Source organism: Coffea eugenioides, chromosome 1 (genome assembly GCF_003713205.1).
Source record: "Coffea eugenioides isolate CCC68of chromosome 1, Ceug_1.0, whole genome shotgun sequence".
Lineage (NCBI taxonomy): Eukaryota > Viridiplantae > Streptophyta > Magnoliopsida > Gentianales > Rubiaceae > Coffea > Coffea eugenioides.
Genome location: NC_040035.1, coordinates 41,187,894 through 41,204,503, shown reverse-complemented (window position 1 = coordinate 41,204,503; position 16,610 = coordinate 41,187,894). Strand labels below are relative to the sequence as shown.

The following is a 16,610-nucleotide window of genomic DNA, read 5'->3' as shown; positions in this document are numbered from 1 at the left end:
TCTTTGATATGAATATTTAGCTTATCAAGTTGATAAGTGAGGTAAGTAAAATTTTAAAAACTTGAAGAAAGTCGAGTAATATTATGATGAACCTAAGGGAGGTTTCTAAAATTATCCCCATCATTTATCAATGGCCTAAGGTATGGCTATGTTTCTACATAAAAGATAAACCAGACTGACTGGGCGGTTAGTCTGAATCAAAAGCGAGGAAAATTCTCAAGGGATTGATGTTTTGCAAGGTTGACATTGAATTGCCATGTGTCTCATCTTTGTGTGGTTGAGACTTGAATTTTTTTCTTTGTTCCTTTTCATCTCAAGAATCTTGAAAGTAAACATAAGCAAAGAAATGCATCTCACGCTGGTCTAAGCTAGTAGTGGCGGCTCCTACGAATTTAAATTAGAGAAAATCATTTAAAACATTCATCATATTTTGTCAAATGAAAATTTTCAATCATCACTTTTAAAATGACAACTTTATATTTTTTACAAGATCAAGTGTATAAAATTTAGTCATAACCTAGATTTTCGACCACCTTTTATTCTAAATCCATTACATGACCCACATATAATTACTTTCTTAGGGACAAAAATGTTAGCTCCCACATTCATTTTTTTCTTTAAAAAGTAGGATCTGATTCATACCATATTCGTTTTTTCATAAAAAGAAAGTGTAATTTGATCAAATTTATATTTACTTTTGTCACTGAAAAAGTGAGATCCAACCCTTATATATATATATATATATATATATATATATAAATGATTGCATGTGTATCACATAGTAATTTCAAACTAAAAGTGGTCAAAAACTTATGTTGGAACGAGTTTTTACCAACTTGAATTTGTAAGAGATGTAAAGTTAATATTTTAAAAATGAATGACAGAAAGATTCATTTAATTAAATGTAATGGAAATTTTAAACGATTTTTCCTTTAAATTATCCTCTCTAGAGTAACATAATTCGGGTTTTCAAAAATTTAAATATAAATTTCAACTTTAGTCTCTTGTGATATATTCACAACCTAATTACTACCATTTTCATAGAGCTTTGGGCATGGTTTTTACGAGACAAAATGATCGGTTAGTCCACCGTTCATATACATGCAGATTGGCCAAAAACAATTTATTTGGTCTTCATATGAGTGATTTTTTTAGGGGTAAAAAAAAAAAACCCCTTAAAATTAAAAAGGAAAGACTTTTGGGACAGTCCACTACTGTACCAGGTCAAAGGTTGTGTACAACGTTGAAGACCCGGTCAAATCTCAAATAATGCCTTAACTAACTCATGCGTCAACGTAAAGAAGTCACGCTCATATGTAGCCAGTCTAATACGAAAACAGGCCACCGCCGGCAAAGTTGCAAATGAAGCAACGCAGAATTTGCGCGTTGTTTCTTTAATAACAAAAAGTTTGTTGTTTGACAAAAAAAAAAAGCCATTTTCATTTAAAAAATTTTTTTTGAGTTTTTTGTGAGTAAATTTTTTAATTATTTTTTTATCTCGTATATATCAAATCGTTATAATATTTTTTTTATATAAAAATTTTAGAAAATAGTAATCCAAACCAGACCTAATATTTTAGTTTACTATAATTTTGATAATATGACTTATTAGTTATTACTGGTCTTAACAGCTCAACATGGCGGCTGCCACCCGGTCTTCACTCTCCAGTCTTGAATTATACTGCTAATTACTTTCTAATCAAAATCAGTATAATAATCACGCGTGGGGAATTATCAATACATTATGAAAGTCGTATTGGTTTTTCAGAACTACTATAAGTACATTTGATTCCATTGAGTTGATCTGCGGCTTATCAAAACATGGGTTTTGATTAGTTTCTTTTTTTTTTTTTTTTTTTTTTTTTTTTTTTGGGTTTGTCGGCAAATTTTCTTGTTGGATTTGTCCCATGAAAGTAGGAGACCAACATTAGGGAACATGAACCTGTTGCATGCAACTACAATCAGAAGCCCAACCTCCAAAATATATATTAAAAAAACACAAAAAAATAAAATAGAAACTGTGACATTAGCAATCACATTTTGGCCATCTATGGGTCAATTATCTAGATTATGCCATATTATTAGTTTCAGAATGTTCTTTTTCTTTTGTTTTGACCAAATTAGTTTCAGAATGTTGAACAATAGAAAATGATTCTTGACAGGTTTTTTGGTTCTATCTCCAAAAGGCGCATGATAAGCATCCAAAAAGGAGGATTGATCCCACTGTTAAATTCTACCATTATCAACTACGTTACAATTGAAAATACCTATGTAAGTGCAATTAAATAAAGCCCACGTTATTTTATGTCCTTAGGACACGGAATAAAAGAATCAATTCTTGAAAATCGTATTAAACGCAAAAAATGTATCAACTAAAATTTTTGGCTATCACTCTCCTTTATTTCTTTTTGAGTAAATCTTATATACATTGTCATTGTATACACTGTCACGGTTGAATGAATGACACCTGTGTAAACACGTGTCATATATTTAACGATAATAGTATATACACTGACAGTGTAAACAAGATTAATTCATTTTTTTTCTTTAGGTACAAAGTAGACCAATAACCAACTAAAAAGCAAAACCAGTGCTGGGAACTTATCCCTTCTCACTTCATTATCTTCCTCCCAATCTGGACATATGAAATTATGAATGAATCTGTCCTTGTCGGAGATAATGAATCATCTGCCTCATCCACCCACACAAGGCATAAACATCAACAAATTGGTCACTTTGGACCTCAACTTGATAGAAAAATTGACCACAATTCTCCTATACACATCATCCCACCTAGGACTGTCAATGGGGTTGGGCCAGCTCGAACTCGGCTCGTTCGACCCGACAAAAAACCCAATGAGCTCGACATTTTAGTGAGCCGGTCTGAGATTGAGCCTAAATATTAAGTCCGAATTAAATATGAGCCGAGCTTGAGCCCTATTAGGCTCAAACCCGATATAGGCCCGGCCCTTTAATTATCCGTATATATATATATAATATTTATATTTTGATATTATGTATAATTATATATCCAAATATATTATTATTAATACTATATATATATATATATATATATTACAAAATATAAAAATACATCTAAAGACTCTTCCATGAGCTTTCTGAAGAGCCAATATTAGTTATGCATAACTGAATCTCTAACTTTTCTTATTGGTTGAATAAATTTTTGTGTTGGCATAATATCGGTTGATTTCTTTTTTATTTACAAACACAAATCATCAAACATGTTTGGATTCAACTCACAAGATTATAAAAAAAAGTTTCAACTTATAAAGATGTATTGACTTATGATCGCATGTTTTATTACTATTTTTCATGCATTTTGAACGAATTAAATATAAATATTGTTGAACAAATTTTGGTTTGTATACTTTTTAAGAACTATTATTTGTTCATATTTAGTTTTAATATTATAGTCTTGTAAATGTTAAATTAGTTTTACAACTTAATAGTTATAGTAATTATATTAAGAATATTAATGAGTAATAAGGGAGGGCTAAACCCGATTAAGACTCACAACCCGAATATTATGTAAGTTGAGTATAAGCTTCACATTTATGTACCCGAAACTCATAGCTCGAAACCTGAAATTGTTCCAAATTAAATGAGTTGAGTTTGAACTTATAAAAGCCTGGTTCATTAGGCCCGATTGACAGGCCTAATCCTACCACCCTCAAAAAAAACAAATACAAAAACAAAAACATAAAAAAGTCCTGGGTCCACTAACCATCCATCCCAAAAAAAAAAAAAAGAGAGGAAAGCTTTAGTGCTCTTCTACTACTACTACTACTACTAGTAAGTGGCAATCATTGAATTTGGCCATTCTCTGGTCAGCACTCACAGTTTGACCAAGTCCGTAGTCCTTTTGTTGATGAGAGTTTTCTCAGTATACAAAATTTACTACGCTTCATTAGTAGGGAAAATTGTGCTAGTCCCCGGCATTTAATAAAATGAACATTTTGGCCCCATACAGGTTTAAGACCTTCATACATATGATATTGCGCCACCTACATTGGATTAATTTTACATGAAATTGAACAATAACAAAATATTTACATCAAGGAAAAGGAAAAGAATGCTAAAGATGATACAAATAAAAGAACTCCGTTACTAATAGAATCGTTATAGATTTTTGTATTTTCTCTCAGTTTCCCAATCCCTCTCCCAAAAGACCAAACAACATTATTGTACCATATTCTTTCTTGCTTTTTTGTCCACACTTATTTTCTAGATTTCTTTTTGCTCTTTGCTCTTTGCAACAAGTAGAATGAGCTTAAATTTGCAGCAGAAGTTTTCATGCTTTTGCATACTATTTAGGTGAGTTTCAATATTTTCATATTAGATTCGATTAATTCCAAATAATGTTACTCTCTAACTTATTTCTAAATGTCAAAGTATTTGGCTTTACCTAATTTTAATTTGTCTACCAAAAAGACAAAAATATTGAAAAGAAAAACCAAATTAGTTGATAATGTATGAATTGAATTGTGACATTAAGTCAAATATGTTGGTTTGTCGATGGGCTAGTGTTAGTGTTGCTTTATTTTGGTCAACTAAATTTTTTGTTTTGGTTAAAAGAGATACAAAATAATAAGTACTATATGTAACTTGGCTTAAGGATATCTTGAAAAGTGTACATGTCTGCAAATTATTAACTAGAAAAATTATATTAACTTGATGTAAATCACCTACTAAGACAAAGCACATAATACATCTTATTGTCTGCTCATAGAAGGGCATTAAGATCAACTAAGAAATTTGATACTCGCCTTAACTCATACAAATATGAGGTAATGAATTGAATTTGATTCTCAATTAATCAAATCAAATTTAAACAAAATTTAATATCCCTTGTATGTCACGACTTATTTCAAAAGGTTGTTTTGATTTTCTATGGACAAATAAAATGTAAACCTAGTTCAATAAATAGCCAAGTTACATGTTAGGAAATGAATTATTTAGGTTTGAGTCGGTTTTGATGCTACAAAACTCATGTAATTCCAACTCGTATAATAATCAAGTCAAGTGTGAATACAATCTTCAGACTCATTTCACCGTCAAAATGGCTCGCAAATAAATCAAATTTCACCGTCAAAACGTTACCTAGTGACAAAATCAAGTTTGAACACGATTCCATACCCCTTATACTTTGTGATTCATCTATAAATCATATTTGGATTCCTCACCAATCAATAAAATTCGATCTAAAACCGAACTTTATAAATAGCCAAACTACGTAAGGAAATAAATAATTTGGCTTTGACTCGATTTTTGACATTACAAAAACTCATCATAATACAACTCATACAACAATCTAATCAAGTTTGAACACAATCTCCAACCTCACAAATGAACCGAATTGGAATGCTCAATTTGATTTACACCCCTCCTAATTCGAGGGGTAATCAAAAAATTTCTTCAAATCAAAGGGGTCTGCTTGTGATAATAATACAACCCACGTACAAGCTGCCGGTATTTCCCAGAAGGAAAACGCGAGTCAAAACTGTAGGATTTGGAAACATCCCTCCCAGTCGACTTCCTCAAGTCCTAAACCCGTGTTGAATTTGGAGGACAACTCTGATACCGTGCACCTCCAACTTGCCTTGTTATTTATCTACTTTCCCTTCATATTCATTGCTCTCCTTCGACGCAACATCTTTTTATCCCACAACCCCTTTATAAAAACCCATGGCATTTATCTTCAATCACACCAAAAATTCATCAAGTTCTCTCTCTTGAAGTTCTCTTCTCTCTCTCTCTCTGTCTCTCTCCTCTTCAAAATTCAAATTACTAATTCTTGTTATCAGAAATATGCTGCTGATCCAGGAAAACGATGACGTGGGCTTAACCCAGCCTGATAAGCCGATAAAAATCAGAGAAGTTTGGGCGGATAACCTTGAGTCCGAATTCGAATTAATCCGTGGGGTTGTGGATAAATACCCATTTATCTCAATGGATACTGAATTTCCAGGCGTGATCTTCAAGCCGGAAAAGGCTTCTTTTGGTTACCGGAAAAAGCTTCTGCCTTCCGATCACTACAAGTTCTTGAAGAGGAACGTCGACGTTTTGGAGCTTATTCAGTTGGGTCTTACTCTCTCTGACGAGAACGGCAACTTGCCGGATCTGGGCTGCGATGAGAATTGTCAGTTCATCTGGCAGTTCAACTTTTCCGATTTTGACTACGAGCGTGACCCTCACGCCCCGGACTCCATAGACCTGCTCACGCGCCACGGCATTGACTTCGAGAAAAACCGGGATTTTGGGATTGACTCGGCCCGGTTCGCCGAGTTGATGATGGGCTCGGGCTTGGTGTGCAATGACTCGGTGAGTTGGGTGACGTTTCACAGTGCTTACGACTTCGCGTACTTGGTGAAGGTCATCACGCGCTGCGCGTTGCCGGAGGACTTGGATGAGTTTTTGGAATACATGAGGGTCTTTTTTGGAAATAAGGTGTATGATGTGAAGCATTTGATGCGGTTTTGTGCTAGTTTGTACGGTGGGTTGGACCGGGTAGCTAAAACTTTAGAAGTGAACCGGGCGGTTGGAAGGTGCCATCAAGCAGGGTCCGATAGCTTGCTGACTTGGCATGCTTTTCAAAAAATTAGAGATGTATATTTTGTAAAGGATGGAGGGCCGGAAAAATATGCCGGTGTCTTGTATGGATTAGAGGTGTATTAAACATGGATGTGTTAATTAGTTTTGCTGATCATTATTTTAATGACAATTATTTAGTGGATTCTTTTTAGAAATATAACGGTTCAAACAATATTCTTTGCTTAATTATTTGTTTTCAAGGTACGGGAATTTTAAATCTACTCAAATTAGCATCTTAACTCTGAAAGTGTCAAGTAAACTTTTAGCATTCAGTTGGCTAGTATGTTTTTTTTTTTTTGGATGTTTGTCTGAAATATTTTATTGTAGTTTATTATAGAATTTTTAGAAAATCTTTTTGTTTATTTGTAGGATAGTTGTAGAACTTCGAGGAAAGGTGGCGGAGTGGATGAAAGGGTGGCGCGATGGCAGCAAAAGTGAGGGGGAGAGGTGGCGGTGGAGATGGGGAGGTGATATGGTGAGGGAGGATCGTGGTGGAATAGGGAAAGGAAAGTGCGTGTTTGGTATGTTGGGTATGTTTATAGTGAGGGAGGGTAGTTATGGAAGAGGGAAAGGAAAGTGTGTTTTTGGTATTTTGGGTATGTTTTTGATATTTTATGGTATTTTTTTTAATAAAATTTGAGATGTGTTAGTAAGTTATTATAGCTAAATTTGAAATTAGACAAGGCAACATTTCCTGATTTCCAGAATCGTTAGTTTCTGTTTAAAACCTTAGAATCAAGTTTAAAAACTTTTGAAAAGTAGAGCCTAAATTAGCTCTTATAAGGATGGTTGCGGTTACGGTTCTTGAACCTTCGATTTTGATCTGATTTCGGTTTCGATTTTATTTTGATTACAGCTCGGTTGCTTCCGAATACAGTTTCGATTCTTTTAATTATGTTTAAATACTTGTTGTTATAAAATTGATTCTAAGAAAATATGATAATGAATATAGAAAAAAACTTTATTGTATTACCATGCACAAGACAAAAGAAAAACCGATCTAATTTTATGAAAAAAAAATCTCAATATTGATTAGATTAGATTGGTTTTGGATATATATTAGTCGTGAGGTTCAGTCTTACTAATTAGATGGAACAATGAGTTGTTGGGTTAGAATTGGAGTTGTTAGTGTTAGGTGCTGATTATTGATATTGAACTATAAACTGGTCAAATAGGTATAGATGGGGTTGTTTTTGAGATGGTTTGAATTGATTCTAAACTGCCAATTTCAATTCTGTTACAAAATTTTAGTGAACTTGAGTTTGAACCTTTAATCATGGTTATGGTCCCACTTTTGGTTTGTAAAATCCAATTCTAAATTCGATCGGTCCGATTTTAGTTTGATCCCAATTCAAACTGAATGGTGCATGACTGTCCTTAATTATAATAAAACTTTTTCTATTAAAAACACGCAAAAAAAAAGGAGTGCCAAACAAATCCTTAGTTTTAGTTTCGGTAGATGTTGTAGAACTTGAAACCTTAGGAAATTTTTCTGATGGTGTGATGAAAATTGTGTTGACTTTTCTAGTTGAGTTGACAAAACAAAGGTTTACACCTTTCTTTTCCCCTTTCCAACAATGGCAATAAGTGATTTTAAAACAGTAGTGTTAGTTTGTATTGATCATTAGTAATGACAAAGTCTCTTTGGTTGCTTAGTTAATTGTGTCCAATTAGTGAACTATAAATGCACATCCATGGATCGTATTTTGTGTAATAGCCGGTATCTTTTGGCTGTCACGTTCAATTAATTAGCACAGAAGGCTAGGCTCAAGGGAACCGGTATATGAAGTAACTTATTTTTTTTTTTTTCAGAAACGATAGATTAATATATTTCTACTAATAGAGAAATTACAATTTATGAGCAAGGGCTCAAGTTTTGGTTTACAAAGGTGTACTAAGACACCGAGAATCAACGAACTCCTCATTAAAATAGATGTGCATTGCTTGCTTACTCGGTTGATAACTGAGTGTATTAGTACTAACATTACTAGGCTGGCAAACAAATGAGCATGTCCTAAACATTAAGCTGAGATCATTGATACATTCGAGATGGCCTGCTATAAGGATGTTGCTTGGGCCTTGGCAGCGTATCATCTTTAAAATCTGGTTACATGAAATATGAACCTGTATGTTTTGCAAGTCCCGTTTCTTTAGCTTACAAAGAGCCAGCTGTATCGCCACCAATTTGTCCAGGACAGGCGATCCAGTACTTCTTTCTCTGAGCATCCACCCTGCACCAAGCTGGTTCATTGCATTTGTTACTGTGATGCCAATTCCCATATTAAGTTCTTCAGTGTGTTGCCCCACATGTATATGAATGCTCAGGATGTCTTGCTCTGGTTCCCTCGTTTGCTCTTGTTCATTTGCTATTTCTGTTTCGGAAATGCTCATACATTGTTGTACCTGTTGGCAATTATGGTACTCCTCAAAGTCATTCGCTGCCTTTCTGACTACCTCCATTGGATGCCTATGTTTGCCTTCAAATTCTACTTCATTCCTGGATTTCCAAATGTGCCAAAGGATATCCACAGTTAGACAAATGTGTTGCATTCCATCCTTTCGTTCCTTTACTCCCATTAGCCTGCTCCATCATTTCCTGAAATCAGTTGTGTCCTCATGAAGCCCGTCCCACTGTAACGGAGCCATCTTCCATATCAGCTTTGCTTTGCTACATTGGAAGAAAATGTGCTCAACTGTCTCATTTGTTTCTCCACACTGCTTACAGATTAGCTCTCCCTTACCCGTTCTCCTAAATATAGCTTCTCTTACGGGTAACACCTGGTGTAAACTGCGTCTTATTCTCAATTTCCATAGCTGTTTCCAGATTTTGTTGCAGCCCCCAATCCAGCTTGTTTCTCCCAGACTGCTCGTAGGTGCTTTAGGCATCCTATCCTTCGCTGTGAAGGCTTCATAAGCAGATCTGACAGTGTATTTTCCAGTGGTGCCGTGCCTGCAGTAGTAGCAATCAGGTCTCTTTGTCACACTGATAGGCATTTTGTGTATATTCCTAGCTTCATGTGGACTGAAAGTTCGGAAGATGAGTGGTGATTTCCATCTGAAACTGGAGATCAGCTCGCTAACTTTTGTGATGGTGCATCCCAGTGGTTTTGGGGATTCTACCTTGCCTTGCTTCCCTTCCAATAGCCAAGCATCTTCCCAAATGTTAGTGCTCTTCCCATTTCCATATGAAGTAACTTATTCTGTTAAGTGAATGTTCATTTTGACAACAATTGAATGGCATGGTATAGTTGCAGTTACAAGTGCACCGATCCCGCATCCACTGGTACCAGTTTCAAGAACACAAATCCATGATTGTTTCCTCTTCTATATAGTCAAATCCAGAAGGCAAGGATTTCCTCTTTTATATTTTTATATTTATACTAATAAATATAAATATAAATATTTAATATATATAGTTATATAATATATTATTACTATTATATGCACATATATTATTATTATATACTAATTATACACACACACATATATATAATATAAACATATAATATATATTTATAAATATATATGTGTATACAATAAATATAAATATAATATATGTATTATTATAAATATATTATATAATTATACTAATATTATAATAAAATATATAATTATAATTATAATATATATAATTATATAATTAAATATTAATTTTTTTAACAGGTGGTATGGCGGGCCCCATTTCTAAACAGGGAGAAAAAATTCCCCCCACCCCATTAGCCTCCTGTGGGACGGGTGCCCCAATTGCCATCCCTAATTTTCGATAAATTAGATAGGAATCAGATTTGATTTTTGTTCAAAACTTTCCAAGTTACTAGAGAATTGTGGAATTTCAAATTTTTAGATATGATTTCAAAATCTCAATTCCAATACTAGTAATCCAAACAATAATTATGGAATTTATTCCAATTCTCCATTCCGAAACCCTCTTACCAAACGTCACCTAAGAATAAAAAATGCAAATAAATGTAAATATACGGCAGAATGCATGAATGACTGGTGTGAACTTCTTTAAAGTGATTTTATGGTTATTATCACTTTACCCCCTTAAAGTATATCACTACTATCAGTTTACCTCCTAACGTTATCTTTTAATCACTTTACCCCCATAAGTAATTCAACCCAACATGTTAAGAAATTTTGGACAAAACTACCATTTTATTTTATAGCATTACTACATTGTTATTATCACTTTATACGTTTAAATTATAGTGATACAATCATTTTAGTTCCTAACATTATTTTTTAGGTATTTTATTTCATCGTTAATCTAACTAGTATGGTCAAAAAATTTTAAATATATTTACCCTTTTTTATATATAATTAAAATAAAAAAAATTGGAATGGCTATTCTTCCTTTTTTTTTCACTTTAAGAGATCGAAAAACATAAAAATAAAAGGGTTTTCTCAAATTTCTTTTTTTCACACTTATTAATACTAGGAAAAGAAAAAAATACAAAAGAAGAAGAAAGAAAATTAGATTTTGCAAAGAAAAAAATAAAGAAAAGTCTAACATTATCGTATTACATTAAGGTTGTTGGGATTAGGATTGAAATTTGGTAGTAAACAGAAAAGTGAAATAATTTTAAAATAATAAAAGTATTTAATTCTTTCTTATTTGTAATTTTTAAAAAAAAGAATTGAGCTCTCTCCCTCTCCCCCTCTCCATCTTTCTATTCTTTTTTGATATTAATAAGATTGTCAAGAAGAAAGAAACTAATACTTTGACTTTTTTTCTTGATACTAAAAAGAAGAAGAGCAACTCTAAATTTTTTATTATTTTTATTATGCAAAGAGGAGGGTATTTTCTTCTAAAGTTTTTTAACTTGCTAAGTTGGTTTAATGGTAGGATAAATTGCCTAAAAAATAACTCTAGGGGGTAAATTGATAATGAGACTATAATTTATGGAGGTAAAGTGATAATAGTTTTAAGGGTTAAACATGTCTTTTCACTTTAATTAATAAATTCCGTTAAGTTTGACTGTTAGTCTTGGGGGTAAAGTGACTAAAAGATAACGTTAAGGGGGAAATTGATAGTGGCACCAAACGTTAAGAGAGTAAAGCGAGGTCCAATTATAATCCTTTAAATGTTTGTTTGTTTCATTCTGTACTTAGGTATTTCTTGCCCGCTAACATTAAAAGCCAAAGTAGTACCCCGTGAAAAGCCAAAAGCCCACGATTTGGAAAAGTTAGGTAATTGGAGAAATAATTGAACATAATCTGCTCACAAACAGCTAGACTAATTAATCTTTCCTGTTTAATGTCAATTTTTCTCCTTCCAAATTTTGTTGGTAATAAAAAAAAAAGTTTGAATCCTGGTTAACTTCCTATCCCTTGAACTCCATGTTAATCTCTACTTATTTGGATGTGTATGGCAAAAAATGGAATTTTTCATTTGTCTCCAATTGCAACAACGTAGAGACCATAGATGCAAAGTCCAATTTAAGGTGCAAAGTTGCACAACAATTTCTCCAAGCAGAAAGACTTTTCTGTTCTAAATCTGATGGAGAGGAGTACTCCCAGTGAATACTTAATGTTGCATGTGCAACTTCTGGCTTTTAACTTTCCCCCCGTTTGGAGTTTTATTAGGTACAAATAGTTAAATATTCTGCTCTGAGGAATACCGACCCTTGCCTAAATGTACCAAAAAAATCTACCCCACTATCAAAATTATTCTATTGCATTACACCTTAAGTGATCATATATATTAGCAAGAACTCAGTTTGACATTCCAACTTCCAAGAATATGCCTCTTTCCCCTCTTTCTACACCCAAATTATAGAAGAACTAAAGATGAATCAGGATTATCAACTCTAATACTAGAATCAGGATCATAAATTCCAATAGGGATACCATCATAAAATCAAAACTTAAGATGCACAACCCGCAAGAAGAATAGGATGAGCATAAATGAAGACCATTCATAGCCAACTACTTGGCACCAATAATAATACATAGCTTGCACTAAATGTCATCAAACTGGAAACTTTTGGATAGTCAGAAAATTTCCAGAAAGAGAATACAGTAAAGATTTCTGTCATAAACTTCTTTTCATCATCTGATCAGAGCATTAAAGCTCTTGCCTCCTCCTTACTTCCATGTCTTGTTTCACTACTACATTGCATTTAACTCTTTTCATCAGTTCATCTAACTTCTTCCCACCATCATCATAGCTGGTACTAACAGTTCAGATTCTGCTACACTAATAACCAACACCATATTAGTAGTACCAGAAGAAAAAAGGGAAAATACCATTCAACCTTTATCTATCCATAAAGGTCTTCATATCATACTAGTTTGTTTATTCCACCATGACATTGAATTTCTTGTTGCTGATTTTTCTGCTTGTTTGCGGGATCAGATTTCTCGGAGACAACCCCATTCCAGATGTCCATGAAGGCATTGACAATGATTTCATGATGAGAAGGAGAATTAAGACGAAGAAAGCAGCTGAGAAGCTCTTGTAGATCATCTTTTGAGTAGATTTCTTTCTCAAGAATCATTTGTAGCATTGATTGGCGAAAATCTTGATAAGGGTCGTCAGACTCCTTGACAACTGCAACACTATCACCAAATTTGGGCAGTGGACTGACCATTTTAGAGCTGCTTGGAACATTGAATTGATCCTGCTCAGAACAATGTGTTAACGTTGTGGAAGTATCATCGATGGAGTTTCCACCACCTCCTCTATCCCAGGAGCTTGAAGAAGAGTGATAAATAGGTGTATTGCTTGAGGCTTTACCCTTTGGTTTTGGCTCAATTACTTCATTAGGCTTTGGCTTCCCACATCCACATCCTCCATTAGCTGTAAATATGACCTTAAACATTTGTTTGGTCCTGCTGGAAGACATTGAAGAAAGAAGGTGGAAGAAATAGGAGAAGGAAAAGCCAAAACTTGATTTGTGAAATAATAAAAAAAATTCTAGTAGATATTTGTCATTTTCAGTATTTGATTGGATGTTGAGAGGATGGAGGGAGGGGGTTTGGAGGTGTAGAGGCTGTGCGTATTAAATCTCACCATGCCGTAGGGAATAAGGAAGTTGTAGTTTGTTTGAAGTATCAAATTATGATGGCAAAAAGCTTTCAAATTAAGTGTATAAGTACAAATGTATTGATTAATCCGCAGGTCGATTCGGTGAGTCTTATCTTGATAAGGAAAATCTTAGCCATGAATTTGACTGGTATTCAAGCTTTCAAATAACATCAACTCTTTATAGATAATGAACATCTTATCTATAGCTTATGCATGTATATTTTCTTTGGTCATATGGTGATGTGCATTGTTCTAGAGGTTTTAAATCTCATATCCTATATATACTAAGTAGTGGAATCGAATGGTAGGATTTTAAACAATATTTGTCCAAAAAAAAAGGGATTTTAAACAATAGAGAAACAACAAAAGGTCCATTAATTTGCAAATGACAGGTAGGTGACAGGCGGTTTAAGGTATTGTGCTCCTCTTGGAAGAGACGGTTAAGGTCCTAATCTTGGATAAAGAAAGAAATGGCATTGCTCTTGGAAAGAGTACCATTTTATTCCTGTATGCTCTACATACAAAGATTTGCATGTGCTCGTGTGGCCATGGGAAATGAATTGGACAAAGTGGGACAAATGGAGGTTCATTTTCAGCCTGTGACCACTTTTAATTAAGACCCATTAATCCAACAAATTGAGACAAATAAAAGCCAAAATTAAAAGGTAAGCAATGGGGTCGACAGGTCCTTCTTAATCCAGACCAAAAAAAAAAAAAAAATTCCGCTATGTCACGTCCATGGTTCAAGGTTTTGATGCATATGTGTGTGTGCTAGCATTGTGTATTATGTGTCCAATTAAGCAGATAAGTATGTTCTGAAATCTTAACCACTAAAAAGTGTATTTTGATCCTTAACCATTTATTTACTTTATCTTTGTCATTTTAGATTTTAATTTCTTTAAAGCCAACTTAAGTCATGATATCAATATGTAGAGATGCAAAACTATATATGGGATGCAGACTAGTTGTTTTTTTTTTTTCCCTGTTTGTGCTAGTCCATAAATGAGAAAAGAACTGAGATTCTATCACAACAAGGTTCAAAATTCAATGAGGACGACGCATGCTATATGAACTCATCTTTCCCATCATGTGCTGTTAAATTGCTTCTTAATGGAGTTTGATTATATATAGTATATGTAAACCAACTTGACTAAAAATAAAGAAACATTTTTCACTCGAAAACATAAAATGCATGTAAATAAAAGTGTGAGGGAACTAGATTTGTGCTGTTTTTCTTTGAAATCAATGAAGATTTTGAGATGGATCTTTAAGAAAAAAATGAAGGTTTTGGAAAACTCCAACATGATTGTCCCTCACCAAATACATAACTAGTAAACCAATTACCAACACATACAATAATAAGACAAACAAAAAATATGTGTGGTGCAGAATATAGGAAAAATGGCCATTCAATAAGATGGTTGTCTTCAAAAATTGATTATAGCACCTTCAAAAAAAACATATGTTAATACATGTTTTGATGTATCTACTTCCTTTGCCGTCTTAAAAAGTATGACATAGATTGGCTGTTGAAATTGCATATCCATCCAAATTCACCTGCATTTCCATAATTTGATTCCTTTCATCCAACTGCTATTATAGTTACAGTCTAACAGATGTTAAGCATGCATGCTACAATAGTTAAGGAAATGACTATTGACTAAGGGTCACAATAGTTAATGAAATGATTAAAGGTCTACAATGGTTAATGAAATAATTAAGGATCAGTTTTGAGTGAGACGTTTCAAGTGTAAGGGTCAGTTTTGAGTGAGACGAATCAAGTTTATCTTAAAAGATTAGATAATGCAATTATTGAATGAGAGATATCAAGTTTATCTTATAAGATTAGATAAGGCAATTATTGAATGAGAGATACCAAGTTTATGTTAAAAGTGGATAATGCAGCACAAGTCAACTAGACTAAATTTGGCATCCTCTTTTTTTTTTTTTTGGGGGGGGGGGGGGGGGGCACCCATTCTCATTTCAAACAGCACTGACTGAAAATGGCTGTTCAATCCTGACTAAAAGTGAATTAACCTTTTTTTTTTTTTAATGTTCAATCCTAAAGTTTATTTTCCGAGTACATTGATCATCATAATATGTCTAGAAGGTTATCATGATAAAATCCTACTTTGGGTTCAATTACACATAATCAATGAATTAACCATATTTTGAAGTCAATTACACATTTATTGTTTTTCATTTTGTGTGTCCAATCTACAAATAGGAAGGTTTCTGAAAGGTTAATTAATTAAAGCTAATTTTTATTTTTTAACTTGTAAGCTTAAAACTACCATCACATAAAGCTAACAACCTTATGGTAACTCTAGGATGGTATCTGAAAGCTTAAAGCTAGTTTCTAGTTGTTAACTTCTCTAGGTGGTATCTAAAAGCTTAAAGCTAACACCTAACATCCCTAGTAGTTGAGTAAGAGCAAAAGGAAAATAGGATTAGTGTACATGTTTGCAATAGTAGTTGAGTAAGAGCAAAAGGACAATAGAGTTAGTGTACATGTTGGCAAGATAGTAATGGATTTCTTCTTAAGTGGACTTGGTCTTCATTTTGGATGTATTTCCTTGTTAGTTTTGTATCATCTAGCAAAACTACGATGCTTTTATGGCATCAACATCACTACGTGTAGGTTTTTTTTTTTTTTGGTATCAGCCCTTTATAAACTAGTATACCTTAATCAAATAACTAGTTTAAACTGATCAAAGAACTAGTTTTATACATAATTCATAGTTTATGACTAGTATACGGTAATCATGTAAAATTCACAGTGATGCTGATGCTAGATTTGAGGTTTGAAATCTTGTAAAATTCATCTTTCCTTCTATATTCATTATGCAATCTTTAAATCTTTCTTTGTCATTGCAGTATCTCAAGTTAATTATATGGGGTACTAAATTGTCCTGTTCAAATTCACTTTTGAAATCAAATATTATTCGATTTAGGCTGGAGCATA

At 33.4% G+C, this 16,610-nt stretch overlaps 2 protein-coding genes across 2 annotated transcripts; one reads left to right on the top strand and one right to left on the bottom strand.

The window, feature by feature from the left end:
* Positions 1–5,629: 5,629 nt before the first annotated feature.
* On the top strand, positions 5,630–6,767 carry LOC113763766 (probable CCR4-associated factor 1 homolog 11). The gene has a single exon (XM_027307686.1). It carries the CDS (start codon positions 5,830–5,832, stop codon positions 6,694–6,696), a length of 867 nt encoding a protein of 288 aa, XP_027163487.1. The 5' UTR covers positions 5,630–5,829; the 3' UTR covers positions 6,697–6,767.
* A 5,661-nt stretch (positions 6,768–12,428) lies between these two features.
* Positions 12,429–13,651, bottom strand: LOC113779166 (transcription repressor OFP8-like). Its single transcript, XM_027324658.1, has one exon. The coding sequence runs from the start codon at positions 13,461–13,463 to the stop codon at positions 12,900–12,902; it is 564 nt and encodes a 187-aa protein (XP_027180459.1). The 5' UTR covers positions 13,464–13,651; the 3' UTR covers positions 12,429–12,899.
* Between the last annotated feature and the right edge of the window lie 2,959 nt (positions 13,652–16,610).

What these genes read in the sequence shown, in the direction of transcription:
- LOC113763766 (XM_027307686.1), top strand. Translation starts at nt 5,830, where the DNA reads ATGCTGCTGATCCAGGAAAACGATGACGTGGGCTTAACCCAGCCTGAT.
- LOC113779166 (XM_027324658.1), bottom strand. Translation starts at nt 13,463, where the DNA reads ATGTCTTCCAGCAGGACCAAACAAATGTTTAAGGTCATATTTACAGCT.